The 17,546-nt window shown below is 41.4% G+C and overlaps 1 protein-coding gene across 2 annotated transcripts; it reads right to left on the bottom strand.

Moving 5' to 3' along the window:
- Positions 1–114: 114 nt before the first annotated feature.
- On the bottom strand, positions 115–14,607 carry capzb (capping actin protein of muscle Z-line subunit beta). 2 transcript variants are annotated; one of them, XM_005941468.3, is made up of 10 exons: positions 14,343–14,607; positions 9,808–9,897; positions 7,237–7,358; positions 6,158–6,271; positions 5,928–6,069; positions 5,469–5,585; positions 5,301–5,366; positions 4,412–4,488; positions 2,822–2,924; positions 115–1,297 (listed from the first exon to the last, which is right to left on the bottom strand). In XM_005941468.3, the coding sequence occupies exons 1-10, from the start codon at positions 14,343–14,345 to the stop codon at positions 1,277–1,279; spliced, it is 855 nt and encodes a 284-aa protein (XP_005941530.1). In that variant the 5' UTR covers positions 14,346–14,607; the 3' UTR covers positions 115–1,276. The 2 variants fall into 2 exon arrangements, with proteins under 2 accessions (XP_005941530.1, XP_005941531.1); XM_005941469.3 differs by lacking the exon at positions 2,822–2,924 and having other exon boundaries at positions 14,343–14,606.
- Between the last annotated feature and the right edge of the window lie 2,939 nt (positions 14,608–17,546).

Raw genomic sequence — 17,546 nt, forward strand, 5'->3', positions numbered from 1 at the left:
TTTTACACGTAGACTGGAATAGCTGTGAAATCGATCCTCCAACCGCTGTACCACCTGAGCCACAGCCACCCAACCATCACATTCATACAAAGGAATGAAATTAAAACAAGCAAGCAGCTTTTTACAATTTTTATTGTTGCTGGAGGCTCTAATACAATATGAGTCATAAGCTTTACAAAATAAAAACAAAACAAAAAAAATACAACAAAGATTCCCCTCCAAAATGGAAACAAAGGTTTCCACTGTGACACCAAGACAAACTGTGACCCCCAACAAAGACATAATAGGTGAGGATAGAGAAGACGTTAACAGGCTGAACAAAGGGGAAGCAAACTGTCATGTTATACAGTGTGTGTGTGTGAGGGGAGTTGATTATGACGAGGGTGTACCCGGCGATAATAACAGTCCATCCCTATGTTTGAGAAGTTTTCATTTCCACCCTCTGCAGCTCCACAAAGGCTCTCATGCATGTGGACAGAGTGGAAATAAAGTGTAAAAACGTTCTTGCTCACACAGAAAGGCCGCCCTCGTCTTTGCACCGTTTACATCGCCCAGAAGAATAACCACTCGATATACATGGACAGTTTTAATTCTATACAAATATATTTGAGTTTGGGTCGGGTGGGGGGGGGTGTCATAGGAAAAAAAAAGATAGATGCAAGAATATAATTTGATGAACATAATGACACCACTGCCAAGCCTCCACCACCTACTGCACAGTCTGTGTCCTCGTCACAGAGGAAGAGCAGGGCCAGAGTCGCTCGTTACAAATCGACTGAGGACATATCAGCTGTGAGAACATCAGGGATTATTATTAGAGTGACCCTTGAGATTATCATTAACCGTGATAATACTATCATATTCATAACATGGGAGGGAGGGGGGGGGGGGGGGGGGGGGGGGGGGGGGGAGAGAGAGAGAGAGAGAGAGAGAGAGAGAGAGAGAGAGAGAGAGAGAGAGAAAAGAGGGGCGAAGACAAACAGAGCGTGAGTGAATGGCTTCATGGCAGATGAGATGCATGAAAACAACCAGACAAAAAAAAGAAAAAAAAAAAAGCTAAGCATTTCTCCTTTTTTATTTTTCCACAAATAAACAAGAGTGCAGCACTGAAACAGGCATGGAGGAAGAGACATAAAGAAACAGAGAAAAGATGGCAGGGATGAGGCAGAGAGAGAAACAGAGAGACAGAAGAAAACAACAGTAGCATCTCTAGCTGTTATGTTTGCGTTTGAGCGCCTCCATCAGGTCGACCTTCAGAGCATCCTGCTTTGACTTGTCAGCCAGAGTCTGCACACTCCTGTGTGGAGGAGACACCAAAAAACAAGGTGAGAAAAGTCAGTGGGAGCAAAAAAAAAAATCAAACAAGAAAACATCAAAGGGCTCGAAAAAGTTTCTCCAGTGAGACAGAAACACTCGGGCTGTAGGAAATTTATTAGTAACAATTCAAGTCTTCCTCTCTGTGGGGAGACCTTTTTTATGTCTCACCACAGAGAGATTTCATATGGTTATGACAACATGTTAGCTGTTTACACACTGCACACATAACCACCCGTTAAAGTCAGTTGTCGTCATGCAGTTGCAGCTTTATTATGACCCTGACAAATTTATATTTTACACTCACCGAACACCAAACCTCTTCAACTGCTCTTTAAAGTAAATACCTAAACGAGCCAATCACATCACAGCAAAGTTGGAATATTTTATAAACCCCTGATCTACCTGCACAACCATCTCTAGGGTTTACAGAGAATAATGAAAAACTAAGAGATAAATAAGACAATTCACAGACTGTTTTGAGGTGACAGGAAGACAACAGTAATTCAAATAACTACTCATTATGACCAAAGTATGCAGAGGAGCATCTCGGAACACACCACAGTCTACCCGAGTACTATTACTGGCAAAGTCCATCCCTTTATAACCACAGTGTACCCATCTTCTGGTGGCTGCTTCCAGCAGAATAACACACCATGTTGCAAAGCTCAAATCATCGCACAATACGTACACAGTCACCAGATCTCAATCCAATAGAGCACCTATAGGTCGTGGTGGTCACATCATGTATGTGCAGCCAGCAAATCTGCAGCAACTGTGTGATGCAATCATGTCAACATGGACCATGCCACAAGACTTCAAGCAAAAAAGTGGTGTCCTACCCAGCAGTGGCAAGGTGCGCCTAATAAAGCCTCCGGGTGAGTGTATGAGAACATATCCACTTATTCTGCTTTCTTCTGAAGATGCCACCCCGTTAATCATCCATTTCCTGTTTTCTTTACAGTGCTGTGCTTTCACACACAGTGTTTTCAGTGCTACACGCTGAGTAAACACGGCATCTTAGAAAAACCTTATTAGGGCAACAAAGTGCAAAACAACACCCGGGTGAGTCATTTGAATACTCTGACTTGGTTAGTATGCTACTCTGTCAGAAATCAGCTGTTGAACACAAAGATAAACAAAACTTGCAATACAGCCTTTTGATCTTCAACACTGCACGATCATTCAAACTTCTAACAGTGCACATACGTAAACAATTTGAGGGGGGAAAAGGTGCTTTAATTTTTTTTCTGTACATATCTTCATTTCCCTTTGAATGTCAGCCTTCACTCTTAACAGCCTGTTCCTGTTTTTACATTTGCTGCTCTACTTCCCCATGAAACCTCTTTCACTGCTGTTCCATCCGATCAAAGACTAACTCTCCCAGCAAATAATGATTAACAGAAACTGTAAGGATCAATTGTCAGTGTTATTGAGGTTATGTCGTAAACCTTAAGACAAAGATAGACACACCCACATAGACAAACTTCTCCATGCTAGGTTGTACCTTTGACCCCTTCTCAATGGAGGTCTGTCGCTGGGTGAGCACCTGTGACAGCTCCTTTTGGAGCTGCCAGTACTTTTGATTGTCACGCAAAGACTCAATAGATCTGGAGCACAGAGGGGAGAGGCAGCAAGGGAGGAGAGGTGACAGAGGGATTAAAGAGGAGGAGAGACACTGATAGTGGAAATGTGGTACAAAGGGCAGCAACAAAAAAAAAGGACAGGAGCAGTTGAGGAAAGGACTGAAATGTTCGAAGCAGTTGTGACAGAACTGTATTGAGTGACTGTGTTTTTTAACAATGAAACACCCATCTCCACGGTGACGCCGTTTAAGTTTAGTACTAATTCAGGACAATGCACAACAAAAACAGTTTATGAAAAAACGCTATGTTGATTCCACATATTTTGTGGACTTGAATGTCGCCTACTTTGTAGATAGGTTACTGTAAGCACCACGTTGTTGTGGAAAATGAGTAATCTACTGTGAAATGAACTGAAAGCATGTACCACGTAGCCAATGTTTGTGGATTATGAAGAATCGATTTGAAGAATAAAGAACAAGATTTGTTTTGCAGCCGTTTTTTGCGGCCAATAAACAAATGGATCTTGTGTCCTTGGAATAACTGCATCAGCGAGGAATCTTTTGTGGCACCAGCAGTTCCTCTGTGGGCACCGAGAGTTTCACTACCCTGGCTGTCAAAAGGTCTCTACAATCTGTTGAGTCCTGAGCTGCATCAGCTGCTAATGATGATGGCTTAAAAACGTTCAAGGAGTTTGTGACGTAATCGGGTTTGTTCTACACACGGTCTGATTTACACTTCTGCAGTGAATCTTTGCCTACAACATCACGATTGGCCGTCATTCTAGTGTGTTTTGCGAATTACCTTGTGGTCATGTCCAAGTGTTTTATGCGATAGTAATAAACGAAAAAATTGAACTTTTCTGTCTTCTGGGTCTCTGCTCTTTGTTGTGATCAGTGATTGTCCTCTATATTGAGACTATGATTATTATTCCTTATAAAGAGACAATTATTATTCTCTTACTGATAAATTCAAACACTGGGGCAAAAAAAAAAAAATGCATAGGAGGAATGCAGTAGGCCAATCTCAATAGTTTCAGGATGCTTCAATGCAGCATGTAGTTACATTACCAGAAAGATGCACATCAAATTATGGCGGATGTTACATTGTGGGTTTTCAGAGGGATCTTCGGTTATATCACATGTACGAAAGTATAAAGCCCCTGTAAGCCACTCATTGAAATTGGGGTGAAACACAGCTAAACCTCAGTTACCCACAGTGTTGGTGATTTGAACCACACTTTGGAGCAGTGCTTCCAAAGATCTGCACTTTATAAGCTTGACACAGCGTCAGTATCGAGCATCCATCTCTAGGCACAGGGAAGGAGCAGGTGTAGTGAAAAGAAGACGAAATGCAGCTGAGACGAGGGGCAGCAAAAGCAGACTCAAATAATCAGATACAGGGTTGAGACTGAAACACAGGAGGCGAGACAACATCTGTCGTCTGAGCTGCTGACTGGAAGTGCTGTGGAAGAAAACATGATCCCATGATGTAGAGAGCTAATGCAGCAGTACCTCAGGCCGTTGACGATGTCCTTGGTCTTCCCAAAGTAGATTTCATTCAGTGTGGAGCGGATCTTATTCTCCATATCCTAGAAAAACAATATGAATGCATTATAACTGCTAGTTATATTCTTCTATTTGATTCTTAAAAGCTTGACTTCGTGAACATGGAGTTGTGTGACAGCGATGTAAAGTATGACAGGTTTTGTAATGTCCTGTGTGGCGAAGGGATTTTCCTCTGCTGAATGTGAAAAAACAGTAAATCAAGAGTGAAGAATGAAGCACTCACCACCACTGTGACTGTGGCTTACCGTATATGATGCATGTTAAGGATTTTACTTGTGAACTGCTTATGCAAAAATAAAAAAAAGTCCCCAAAAATATTCCCGCAGAACCTGTTACATGCAAATATACAAAGATATCACAATCGAGATGTCACGAAACTGAAACTGAATCTTATCCATCAACACTACAAAATTTCACACAGCTGCAACAAAGCCATGGCCATTTCAAACCACTTTTTACACTTGCACTCCCTGTATATGCACCCAACACAGGACTCCTATGATTCACTTTCTATCAGCAATGTGAAGTAGCACTGTGGTATGCTAATGCAAAGGCTTCCTCTTAGTCGGTTTCATAACCACTTTTGCGCCGTTTTAAGTCTTTACTTGAACAGCAGTAAGACTGGCAATGCAGGAAAAGAGGCATTGCAAGAGAGCAAAACACAAGTAAGCTACTGCTGGATTAGCTTGTTTATCACATGACTTTTGAAGTCATGCAGAGTCCTGCATAGGAGACTGATTCAGGAGAAACACACTGCAGTCATTTTACGGCTTTTAGCAGTATCGCTGCTTCAGACAAGGAGAGGGAAGGAAATTAAGTCGACGGCTTTACTGACTTCAACGAGGCGGCCGATGTTAGCGATGTGGGGTGAGGACTCTCCAACCGTCTCGTCTTTCTCCATCTGTTTAAAAAAACGGAGAAAAAAAAGAGATACCACGTTCAGTTAATTAATTCATCCCTATACCATGAGAGGACCAATCAGCCGTTTAGTTCAACACGCTACCTGTCTTGTAAGGCTGCCGCCGAGGTTCATGGTACCGGAGCCAGTTTTCGTTGTCTGGAGCCACAGCATGACAGTGGAGGTGAGTTTGTAGTGAGCGGTACGACCACTGGACTTCTCCTGTTTGCAAAAACAGAGGCAACAAGCAATTATGCAAAACATGACAACATGTTACCATCCAGAAAAGATAATGGTGCATGTTTGTGAAGCTCTGCTGTGCGTGTGGCACATGGAGCTGAGCGAGGAAAGACAACTACTCGAGCTGCTGTCAACCCGGTCCATTACCGTAAGTGCACTAAAAGCTTAGTTTTAACCCTAAACTCCAGACAGTCATGCAAAAGCATCTTCAATCTGGCAACAGTGTCCTGGATGCTAGAAGCTCTCCTGGCTGACAATGGTACAGCTGCTAAATATCAAACAAGCCTGTAAAATATCAAACAGCTTCATTCATCTGCTTCTCACCTGCACCTCCACCACATGAATGGAGTCCCAGCACCCTTTGATCTTCTTGGATCCATCTCCAGCCTTCTTAATGAGAATAACTCCTGCAAAGCCGTGATCCAAATCCCAGAGGTACACGGAGGAAACCCCACCTTCAAAGTACCTGAATAACACAGACATCAGATGTCACAAGAGGCTGAAACTGACAGGTTATCAAACACTCCACATTAGATTTCTTCTCTGGCACTTACAGGTCTCTGTACTGATCGAAGGCATTGTTTGCCTCAACCTCGAGTTTCCTCAGGCGGGCTGAAGGCATTGCACCGTCTTCAATGGGAGGTTCATACTTATTACTCCACGGGGATCTGAGGAATGAAACATTCAGATTTTAGACAGAGGTATATATTAAATTTAGCTGTTAGAAACATACTTGTGATACTAGTGTTTAAAAGTGAAAACAGTGACCTGCTTGAAGTGAAACCTTAAGCTTGCATTACACAAGCAAAGGTCCAAACATCAAAGGAGGTTAAGTTCACGGTCCTCATATAGGTGAAACATAAGTTAAAGTATGAAGACATTTTTTTTTTAAAATTTCATTTTATACTTAATTTGAGCTTTCTCTCAATGCCCATGATACCGTCATGAACTCTATCAAATGGGTTGCTGTTACATTGACTTTACATGGTGCAAATTTGTCAAAAACTTTGAAAAAATTCTAATAAATCAGGTTTAATTCTTGAATTTTTATGTATTAAGCTTTAAATCTAAAACAGAGCTAAATGATGTGCTGGTTTTATTACGATTTTTTTATTAAGACAAACTGAAAAATGTGCGTTCTTGGAAGCGTGGACATTTTGTTGCCTTTTAGCGTGACAGACAAAAACTGAAATTTCATTTGTTCTACCTCAGCACTATACTGATTATAACAGACACTGCCTGGCAAAAACAAAACATCAGAACCCGGAGATACCTGAGCAAAAGGATAAGAGCCTTGGGAAGAGAGAGGCTCAGGGTGGCATGGGAAATAATTTTCATGTGTGGATTGGCCACCACAGAGTCCAGACTTTAACCCCACTGAGAATATTTTGGTTGTGCTAGAGACGATTTTACGCAGTAGTCCGACTCTTCCACCATGATCAAAAGATCTTGGTGAAGAAATGAATGAAACTCTGGATAGAAATATCTTCTGACATTGCTTAAGCTCAACAATCACAGCGAACTTGTGCCACCATTAAAGCTAAAGGCAGCCCAACAAAATATCCCCATTTTTACCCCACAGTCTGCAGCGTATGTTCCTTTGAGTGGGCTAAAATGCAGCTATGACCGCTACCTGTAGGAGTCGCCGTCTCGGTTGTAATCACAGAGCAGATAGTCTTTCCCCACCACTTTGTCTCGTGCGATCTTTAGGGGCTGGTCCACAGAGGAGAGGAGGTCCTCACACAGACTGGGCACCTGGATGCAAACATGGGGAGAAAAAGCTCAGTACATGACCACAGATGATTAATTACAGCAGCTGCAGAGCATCTAAACCCCTCAAACATTTCATAAAGTATGTTCCGTATGACGTGAGAGTACTCAAGAGACATGAAAGGGTGTTTTGGTAAAATTAGCCTTCCTAGAACAGATACCAGCTTGGAGAGAAGAAGAAAAAAAAAAAATCACTGATACGTGGAGGAACAGTCTAACAAAACACAGAGGATCACGTCATGTGATCTTCTCATTGTAGATGAAAACATACTTTTAAGTTCTCATCTTTCGCTCACATTCCAGTTTCACCCCATAAGCAGAGGTTACTGAGAGGAGACGGAATAAAATATCATTGGGAAACATAATATCTGCAGGATAAGGGGGTACAAATTAGTTCTCACAGACTGACATGGAGTCCCTTTGCTATGCGTTCCTGCATCAGCGCATAGACACAAAGGAGCGCCTGTTACCCAGGCCAAAAAAAAGCCCCATACCCCTGAACAAACACACACACACACAAACACACGCACGCACACACACCTGGCAGCCTAGACTGGCTGAGACAAGCCAAACAAGGGTGGACAAAATCCAGTGGGAAGAGCATGTAGTGGTGAGGGTGGGGGGTGGTCAGAGAGGAGAAGAGGAGGCGGAAAGAGAGAGGTGATTTCAGATGATTACGTGGAAGAGTTGGCGAAGGGACTGAGCCTAAAGGTGCCTGGCAGCAGAAGTGATTGACAGCTGTGATAATAATCACTAACAACCAGCCACAGTGGTCATAGGGTAAGGAAAGAACAGATGTCCAGGTGGGTGGGGGAGAAGGGTTAAAGGTGAGAGAAGAGGAAGTTGAGCAGGTGGGGAGTCTGGCTGAAAGGGTACGGATATACCCACAAAAATAAGGTGCAATGCAAACAGAGGCACAAGTGTGATTTGATTTGTGTCCAGTTATAATCTGTCAGCTTTAGCCGAGACTGTTGTTAAAATGCGCCGAGTAACTCGACCAACTTCAAATACAGAAAACTGCAGGAGGGGAAGTAATAACTATCACACAAGCAGAAGTTTTTTTTTCCTCTTTGGTGTGGCTACTTCCACTCTGAACAAATATGATTAAACCCTTTTTAAAATGCTGAAAATAGTATCAGTTACCCAGATAATACAGTGGTGTGCAGCAAAACTCACTCGTATAATATGAAAATAAATACCACATATAGAGATATGCAAATACTTTAAGACATGCGATTATTTGAAAGACCTTTCCCCAAATCAGACCGACTGACATTTTATGGTAGCTTGATAAAACAAATCCATAATAAATTGTTATTAACACATTACTAATACTACTATTTATATTCACCAGCCATTTTATTAGGCACAGCCTGGGTTGGACCCCTCTTTTGCCTTCCGAACTCCTTTAATACTTTGTGGCAGAGATTCAACAAGGTGCTGGAAACATATCCTCAGAGATTTTCATCCATACTGACACGACAGCAGTTGACGTGATAGGTGCTGCTTATTTCTCGTGTGTATGTCCATGATGCAAATCTCCTTTTCCACCACATCCCATAGCTGCTCTATTCTTGGACTGAGATCTGATGACTGCAGAGGCTATTTGAATACAGAGCACTCATTGTTATGTTGAAGAAACCAGTCTGAGATGATCAGAGCTCAGTTCCATGGTGTTCTATGTAGCTGGAAGCAGCCATGAGACGATGGGTAAAATGTGGTTATGAAAGGATGGACAAGGTTGGACAGGAAAAATTCTCAGTTGGGCTGTAATTTAAACAACGATCAGTTGGTACAAAGGGGCCTTAAATATGCCAAGATAAACCCCCACACTATTACACCACCACCGGCAGCCTGAACTGTTGATACAATGCAGCAAGGGTCCAAGCTTTTATGTTGTTGCAGGAAGTCTGACCCTAACATCTGAATGTTGAAGCAGAAATCAACATTCTTCAGAGCAAGAAATGTTTATCTAGTCTTGTATTGTTAAACTTTGGTGAGCCTGTGTGAACTGTAGCCTCAGTTTCCTGTTCTTAGCTGACAATTAGCACCCAGTGTGGTCTTCTGCTGCTGTAGGTTTAAAAAAAAAACCAAAAAAAACATTACACACACCACACACACACCAAAAAAAAAAAAAAAAAAAAATCAGAGCTCCTCTGCAAACCTTTGTTGTAATGAGTAGTTATTTAAGTTCCTAAAGCAGTCTCTTCTTTGACGACTGGAATCAACAAAGTGTCCGTGTAAATAGCTGCTTAGACAGCTGCGTTAACAGGCAGTTGTGGTGTACCTAACAAATTATTCAACCTTAGAAGTAAAAGTTATCTAAAGTTTAATAAGTGACTTGTCCATTCATGGGAAATTTTTAGACTAAATACAGAGACACTTTGGAGAAGAACAGATTTCACTCTCAGTTGTGAATCAGACAGTAACTCACCAGGTCAATGAGGTCACTGAGGTTCTTCTCGATCTGCTGAGGAGGCAGACGCCTCATCAGGTCCAGAGCACAATCCAGCTGCTGGTCATTCTGAAAAACAACCAGCAGAGACAACGGCTTACTGCACTGTAACAGGAGATCACAGTTAAAAAATGAATTCAAAACAAAATGTTTGTGCTATAGAGAATAAACAAGACACAGATTGTGTGGGTTTAATGTTAACCCCACACAATCTGTCAACATTAAACTAACATTGGTGGTCTGCGGGCTTCTCTTGGTCACCACTGAAGAGAGCTAAGTTGTTCCACGAAACTGAAGTGAAACTGAGTGTTAAAACTATGAAAAGTGTCCACTGCAGCGACCGTCTGTACTGCTCATGACGTAGTTTTTCATCGCATAGATTTCTGCACTCTCTTTTCGAGCCCCTTCTGGCCGACTTTTCAACTAATCTGACCAACGCAAAGCATCATCAGTGCCAAACTAACTGCTGGTTTCTTCAAGGACTGCATCCAAGCATGTTACGTTTCTGCATGTTGCAGATTTGGTACTGTAAGTTCACCACAGCTAACCTTTTACATTTGTTTATTTATAAGGAACCCCATTAGCTTCCACAACAGTGGTTGCTAGTCTTCCTGGGGCCCAAACCAAGTGAAAGGACATTTACAGTATTTGTCTTTTTCTGTGCCAAAAGCACAGCTACTAACAGTTAAAGAGGAAAACTTAGATTTTACAGGCAGTGCTGACTGGAAGGATCACCTGAACTCTTCCTGTAACTTCATCTCACCGAGGCAAGTTTCCAAAGAATTCCTGACATGGTCTTTGTTTTCTGGATGATACACTTTAGCAGCCTGTGTTAACCAAAGTCCGCGGGTTTGTAACACAGAATTTCTTTGAAGGAAATAAACGTAAAAAAACCCCCAAAACCCAACATACTCAATCTGTCATCTTAAGATCAGCTAACACCTCTTCATGCACTGCAGATTCATCTCAATAATATATTCACGAGAATGGGTTTCTGAATGTCCAACAATGGCGTGCAGGGATGACACATTGCTCCAAAAGCAGATGCTCATGTTAAATAGGGCCAACAAATTATTCAGGGGCCAAAAGGTCAAAAGTTTCAGACAGTTTGTTTTTTATATTTGTAGCTGTGCACCATTAAGAAGAGAATAGCATTGTCTTAAAGCACACAGCCTCCATTCATCTGCTGTTAAATCCTTCTGTTTGTGGGGGACAGCCAATCAGAAGAAAGTGAGATGAGCCAAAACAGGTAAATGGCAAATACAAGTCTAATATTGGGGGTTGGGGGAAAAAAGCAGGTTCCATTTAATAAAGAAATGCTCTGCTGTGGTAATTAAAATGTTACTTAAAAGCACAACTTAAAAAAAATGAATCAGCTCTGCAAACTTACAGAGACTCACATTAACTGAGTAGCTGTATTACGCAGAGAAGTATAAATACGCACCCTCATGCTTGAGTAAACAAAGCAACCACACTGTACCCTCATCAGTGTCTCCACCACAGCACGGTAATGAAAGTCCTGCTACATTCTGTACACGGGTACGACTGCAGTTGCCGTGCAGGAAACCCTCACACCCTTGCAGGAAAACCTTTTCCCACACTGCTAGAATACAGACACACAACTTTCCAGCTCAGTAGACTGAACATCTCTCATGATTTGTCATGTGAGCATCTTGCAGAGAGTTGTGAAAAGAAAAGCTTCATTTAGGGTTAGGGGTTATAGTTACAGCACCTCAGTGCACAAGCTTGAAAGTTATCTAGGCTGTGTGGTGGTTCAAGGGTTCGTGTTTGGTTGATTAGTTTCATGTAGGAACAAAGGAGGGGAAGCCTGGTTAAAGAATCATCATCATGGGGCAACAGGAAGTGTGGTAGGGTAGCATTTAAAGGTCAGGTCCATCCTTATCATTCGAGTCAAACTTTTACTTTAGGGTTTAGGTAAAGAGACAGTGCAGTACAGTTTTTATTTGGAATTAACTGCTTACGGGTAATTCAGTTTTTAAGACTCAGCTGTTTACTATACATCTTATGTAGGAACTTCTCCGCTTCTGCAGACTGGGATGTGTTGGGAGACCAAAGGTAAAGCTAGCTGCTTGGACTGTGAATTTGGCCACAGATGAAACTTTCACACATTCAAGTTCTGGCAGGACAGAAACTTTCTAATCCAGTTCCTGCCACACACATACAGATATTCAATGACAAAATCCCTCCCCACCCACCCCCAAACGACCATTATCAACTTTGTCTGAATCACACAAGCTGACAGATTTATGCGACAATAAAATAAGGTGAACAATCGAAGCCTTGAAAATCCTGCACTGATGAAGCCGTCGTGATCAAAGGATCTTCATCTTTTCGCCTGATAAGCGTACAACTACGCTTTGCATCTACACTTCTTCCAAACTCCTAAGGTTTTCTCTTTTCCCCAACCTTGTAATTGGAACCTTTGATTAAGTACTGCAGAGTGAGCCTGCGATGCAATCAATCCCCCACCAAGCTGAGTCAGACAGATGCCTCTCATCTCTCTGTCAATCTGGCTTGTAAGACGATGGCTACAACTTCACAGTAAGGTTAAATCAATACACAGCCTAAAGGTACATTTGGTAGAATGAGCAAAAACAGTGCACAGTAGCCATTATCTGCAGAACCAAAGGCACCAAAATCAATTTAGTGTCTTTACTACAGTCCGAACTAAAGTGGACTCATTTCAACTACAGTGTGAAGCAGCAGATCCAGTTGTATTAGCAATAACACATGTTGTTACCTTTATATGTTCCTTTAAAAAAGAAAAGAAAACAATGAAACCTGAAACAGCATCTTGGTCGTGCATCAGGTTTAGGATTAGGGAAATGGAAACCACTACAGTTATCTTTCACCAAGCAAACCATTCAGAACTAAATTAAGAACATGGTGATAACCACAGAGCACTGACATAACATAGCTTTTACCCCCAGGGGGTTTTCTGCCTTAACTATGCAGCGAACAGCAGGATGTTGGAGAAGAGCAGTGGATGGACCGGCCACAACATGAAACTCTGGGGAATGTGCCGGAAATTTTTTTTAAGTGTGTGATAATAAAAAGGACCAAACATGTTTTTCAAGCTTCTCCATAGAAGGTACTGGCTTTGTCGCAAACACTTCCAGCCTGGCTTTATCAGACAATGATCAATGTTTTGACTGCCACTCAGCAATCTAGCTAAACATGTTTCATAATGCCTACCGTACTTAAAAGCCATTAACATATATGGATTTACTTTACAATTCCTCGATCCTGACATCCATTACAAACAAAAACGTGCTTATGATGTGTTTGGCGGCCAGAAAACACTGAACATGAAGCGAAAGAGGCTTCTAGAGGTGAGACAATCTAATATCACCACTCAAGTAAAGCCTTAAGAGAGTAAACCTAATAATCCATTACTCATAGCTCCTCAATCCATCCATAAATATTTTTCCTTAAGGGCGACCCGAACGTAACAGAATTTTTTAACGCAGATTTTCCCAGGCCACTTTGTCTCCTCCGAGATGATTTCTGCCTCGTTTCACGTTTCTCTCAACTGAAGGTTCCATCAGACACCTGTGCTTCTTGACACTGTGTTTAACAGCGCTCCTGTCTCCATGTAAACACTAGCTCAGACCAACAAGCCTCAGGGTCAGGGGGGAACGGCGAGGCTGGGCCCCGCAGGATGGATGAGGTGAGGAAGAGGAGAGAGTAGGCGACTGTGGAAGAAAAACAGCTGCTCTTCCCATTTTTCGAATGCTTTTATAAACAGTGTAAGACAGAGCAAGCCCATTTTACAAGTGGTCAAGTCAAGCATTATTTTTATATATATATATATATATATAAGCACAAATACGGGTCCAGTTAAAGCAAGCCTACTGCTATATGGGCTGAAAACGTAGGAGAATGAGCCAAAATAAGGAATAAGTAAACAGTGAGTGCTGTGTTGGTATGGATTGTTTGGACTGGGTGTAATAGCCTCCTCCAGAGAAACCATTAGCTCAGTCAAGATCAAACTTATAAGGCTGGGAAAATCAGGCTGACAGCTTGTCATGGTTAGGAATAGGAGGAGCGAGCGGTCTTATTTTAGCTACAGGCATCCCGGCGCTTGGCTATTTTAGCCTGTGTGTAAGTGTATGTGCACAGGCGTGTGTGCGTGTGTCAGTGTGTTATATTAGGACCCTTCGCCATTACTATTAACCAACTTGTGTTAAATCCAAAACATCCTGTGCTAACTTTATGCCTACGGGGCATGTAGCCCGGCTAGCTATGAGCTAACTAGCAGGAAGAAACAGCAGCTAGCTTAACCACGAAGCTAATTCATTCTCATCCGGTAGTTCAGCGCAAGTTTTGCCAGCAGTGCAAGTTAAATATGCGTCGATGATTTATATCATCTGCTGCTCCTCTCCGGTTACTACCGTGCGCCTCTAGCCAGCGCTAGCTTAGCTTAGCACCCCCCTCCCTCCAGTTAGCAGCCCCGTCCCCGTCTCTCCCAGCAGCCTGAACGCGGCCCTTACCATGTCTGCGGCGGTCTCAGCTGGGCAGGAGAGAGCACGACTTCACCGATGAGTGTACACCCTAACTTTACTATGGTTTAACAGGTCGCTCCTTTTGTCTCTTGTTGCTTTGATGTTTTTTGAGAGCCGTGATGAAGATGTTTTGTTCGCGTCTCCCTCTCTGAACCCAGCCCTGTCAGCGAAATTCACTTCCTCAACCGGGCTACAGGAAGGAGGCTGCAGTCACAAAAACAGGCCCCGGTTGCATGTCCGGGTCACTCTGGCCTTTCTCTGCAGCAGCCAATAGCGAAGGAGCAAGAAAGGCATTGCCAAGTATGGAAAGAGAGGAGTGGTGTAGTAAATGTGCCGTCAGAGAGGGCAGCAGAGGGGGAGTTAAAAAATAAACCCCCAAAACACGGAGACTGCAGGCGGCGGCAAGTTTAACGTATACAGTGTCTCATGAACAAGAAAGCAGATCTTAATTTCTATTTTTCTGTGAGTTATTATGAACTACTTTCTCACTTTTATTTTTGTGCAATTAATCTTAAGTGGTAAGAGCAATTTTATATGTTTTTAAATTAAGTTATATCTTTAAATATTTAATAGTAGTTATTATAAAATAAAATCACTCCTAACTTGTTTTTGTTTTCATGTCATTTGTCTTATTTTATTGCCCTTTGATCAGTTTAATATAATCTGAATGTTTCTTCAAGTGCATGATAGTGATGGAAGTTAATATATATCTATATGTATGGTAATCGGTTAGTTATTAATGCTAAGGGCACTGCTGTAAAGGCAAGCTGATCACCTTTGATAATTATTACTTGTAAAACTGAGAGTTACCGTACTATGCAGAAGTCTCGAGCCACCCATAATTTCTCTATATTTTGCTGGGAAAATTAAAAATATATGCAGCTATTCATTGAAATGGAGTTTCAGCTTATATACTGATACAGTATATAAGGCAAAAACTGAGTTTGTGCTCTTCTGACGAGCTTGAAAGTCAATATTTGGTATGACCAACTTTATATTTCAGCACAGTCTGAACTCTCTTAGGCAAGCTTTCTTGTTATTTCTTTAAGCAGTCTTCAGGGATAGTTCTCGGGGCTTCTTGAAGGACATTCAACTCAGTGTGTTTGGAGTAATTGTCATACAGAAAAGTCTATACTGTATATACTCACAACAGCCTGAACCCAAAATTTCAAATTTGGATTTATCACCCCTTCAGACCTACTGCCACTGATTTTCAGTCCAGTTCTTGTATAATTAGTCATACTGCAACCCTTTGTCCCTGTTTCCCTTCCTTAAGACTGACTTCTTGACAGCCACGCTTCCACTAAGACCATTTCTGATGAGGCTTCAGTAAACAGTAGATGGATCCAGTGAAGGGCCAGACGCATCGCTCTTATTTCTTTTTTGTTTTTGTTTCTTTATGTGTGACAAGCTGCTAGCAACAAAGTGCCTAAAGATGTAATTTAAAATCAGTACTTTGCTAAGTTGTCTGTTGTCTGTAGACACAATACTGGTTCGTCCCAGTGTTGTGTCTTCGGAATCATTCAAGCATAAGAGTCCTTCCCTTATGCTTGAATGATTCATAGGTCAGTGATAAGTGGCTTAACAGAGAAAATAAACATCACCCTGAAAAAACTAGACTGAAAATGAGCGAAAAAGCAGCCAGTGTCCAAAGAAAAACTTTGAAAGACCTTCAGAAAGCCTGGAGAGCTATTGGTCAAGAACACTTTAAAAAATGTATAAGAAAGTCTGTGTCTCCAAGGAAACAAAATATAAAGAAACCGGGGGCGGGTTAAGACTTTTGCATATAATGACATTATGCCAACTAGGTTCTCCCCCTATAAAGAAGCTGCGTACATCCTATTTTGTTTGCAAATTAGAAACCTGCCTGCAAACTTCACTAACATCTGTATATTACTGAGTGTTTGGAACAGCTCCACTTCCAGCATAAACAATCAGTGTTACACACAGGGTGTTTCTGAGAAAATAAAATAAGAAAAAAGGCTAAATTCTTACTTAACACATAGCATATATAATCACACGGGCAACCAATTTCAGTGGCAACTTTGTTTATTTCTTTTAATTGTGGTTGCATTAAACTGAAAACCCTGGCCTGCACACATCTGATGTGCAACACTTTGTGAATGCATGCAGAATTTCCTGCACACATATGCGTTTGGGCGAGATGACTAATCAACTAATCAAAGTGGAAGTTTTAAGGTAAGGTCAAATATAACCCAGAAAAAATGTCTTCATCATTTACAGATGTCTCAGTGATTACTCAGAGGTAAATAATTTGGACTGTTTACATCATAGCAAATATGCTGCAACATGAAGCCGGATACAAACTCTTAGTAACTTTTTCTCAAATACAGTGTTTGTGTCTAACTGAATGATTAAGAAATCAAAAAGTCAAAGGTCAAATGTAGTTATATAGCACTTTTGAAACAACAGAGCTGATCAAAGTGCTGCACTTTAATAGTATATAGTATTTATATAGATAAACCACAATAATATCCATAAAATTTGAGCACAATACCCAACATTAAAAGACAATAGAATAAAAAATAATAATAAATTGCATTTGTCTAAAAGAATGTCACACTGGAGCCCAACGCCAAGGAGAACAAATGCATTTCTAATAACAACTTAAATGTGTTTACTGTCTGAGCTGTGTGGATTTTGAGAGGTATTGTATAGACCTGGTGCTGTTGCTGCAAAAGCTCGATCACCTCTCTGTTTTAAGTTTGCATAGGAGGAACTGGTTAGACGACGTCTGAGCTCTTATAATTGTGTGAATGTGAAGCAGCTCTGACAGATACAAAGATGCCAGTCCATTTAAAGCTTTAAATGTAAGTAATAAAATATAAAAATCAATTCCAATGAAGGGAGCCAATGAAGAAATGGCAGGCCCAGTGTGCTGGGTTCAAGTTTTTTAATACCAGTATAAGGCGAGCTGGTAAATTCTGGACTAACTGAAGGATATATGATTGTTGTATACCAAAATCCAGGGAATTACAGTAGTCCAGGCGGGAAGTGATTAAAAAGCATGAATAACCTTTTCCAGGTACTTCTGTGGGAGATGAGGCTTTACCTCAGGCATGAAGCTAACTTTAGTGACAGCCCTTATTGTAGATCAATTAATAAAACAAAACAAAAACCACGCCAAGTAATTACAATTTAAAGTTGTAATTTTAATTTCATAAAAGCTAA

The sequence above is a fragment of the Haplochromis burtoni genome, unplaced genomic scaffold (genome assembly GCF_018398535.1).
Source record: "Haplochromis burtoni strain Fernald_Lab_line unplaced genomic scaffold, NCSU_Asbu1 Contig_300, whole genome shotgun sequence".
Lineage (NCBI taxonomy): Eukaryota > Metazoa > Chordata > Actinopteri > Cichliformes > Cichlidae > Haplochromis > Haplochromis burtoni.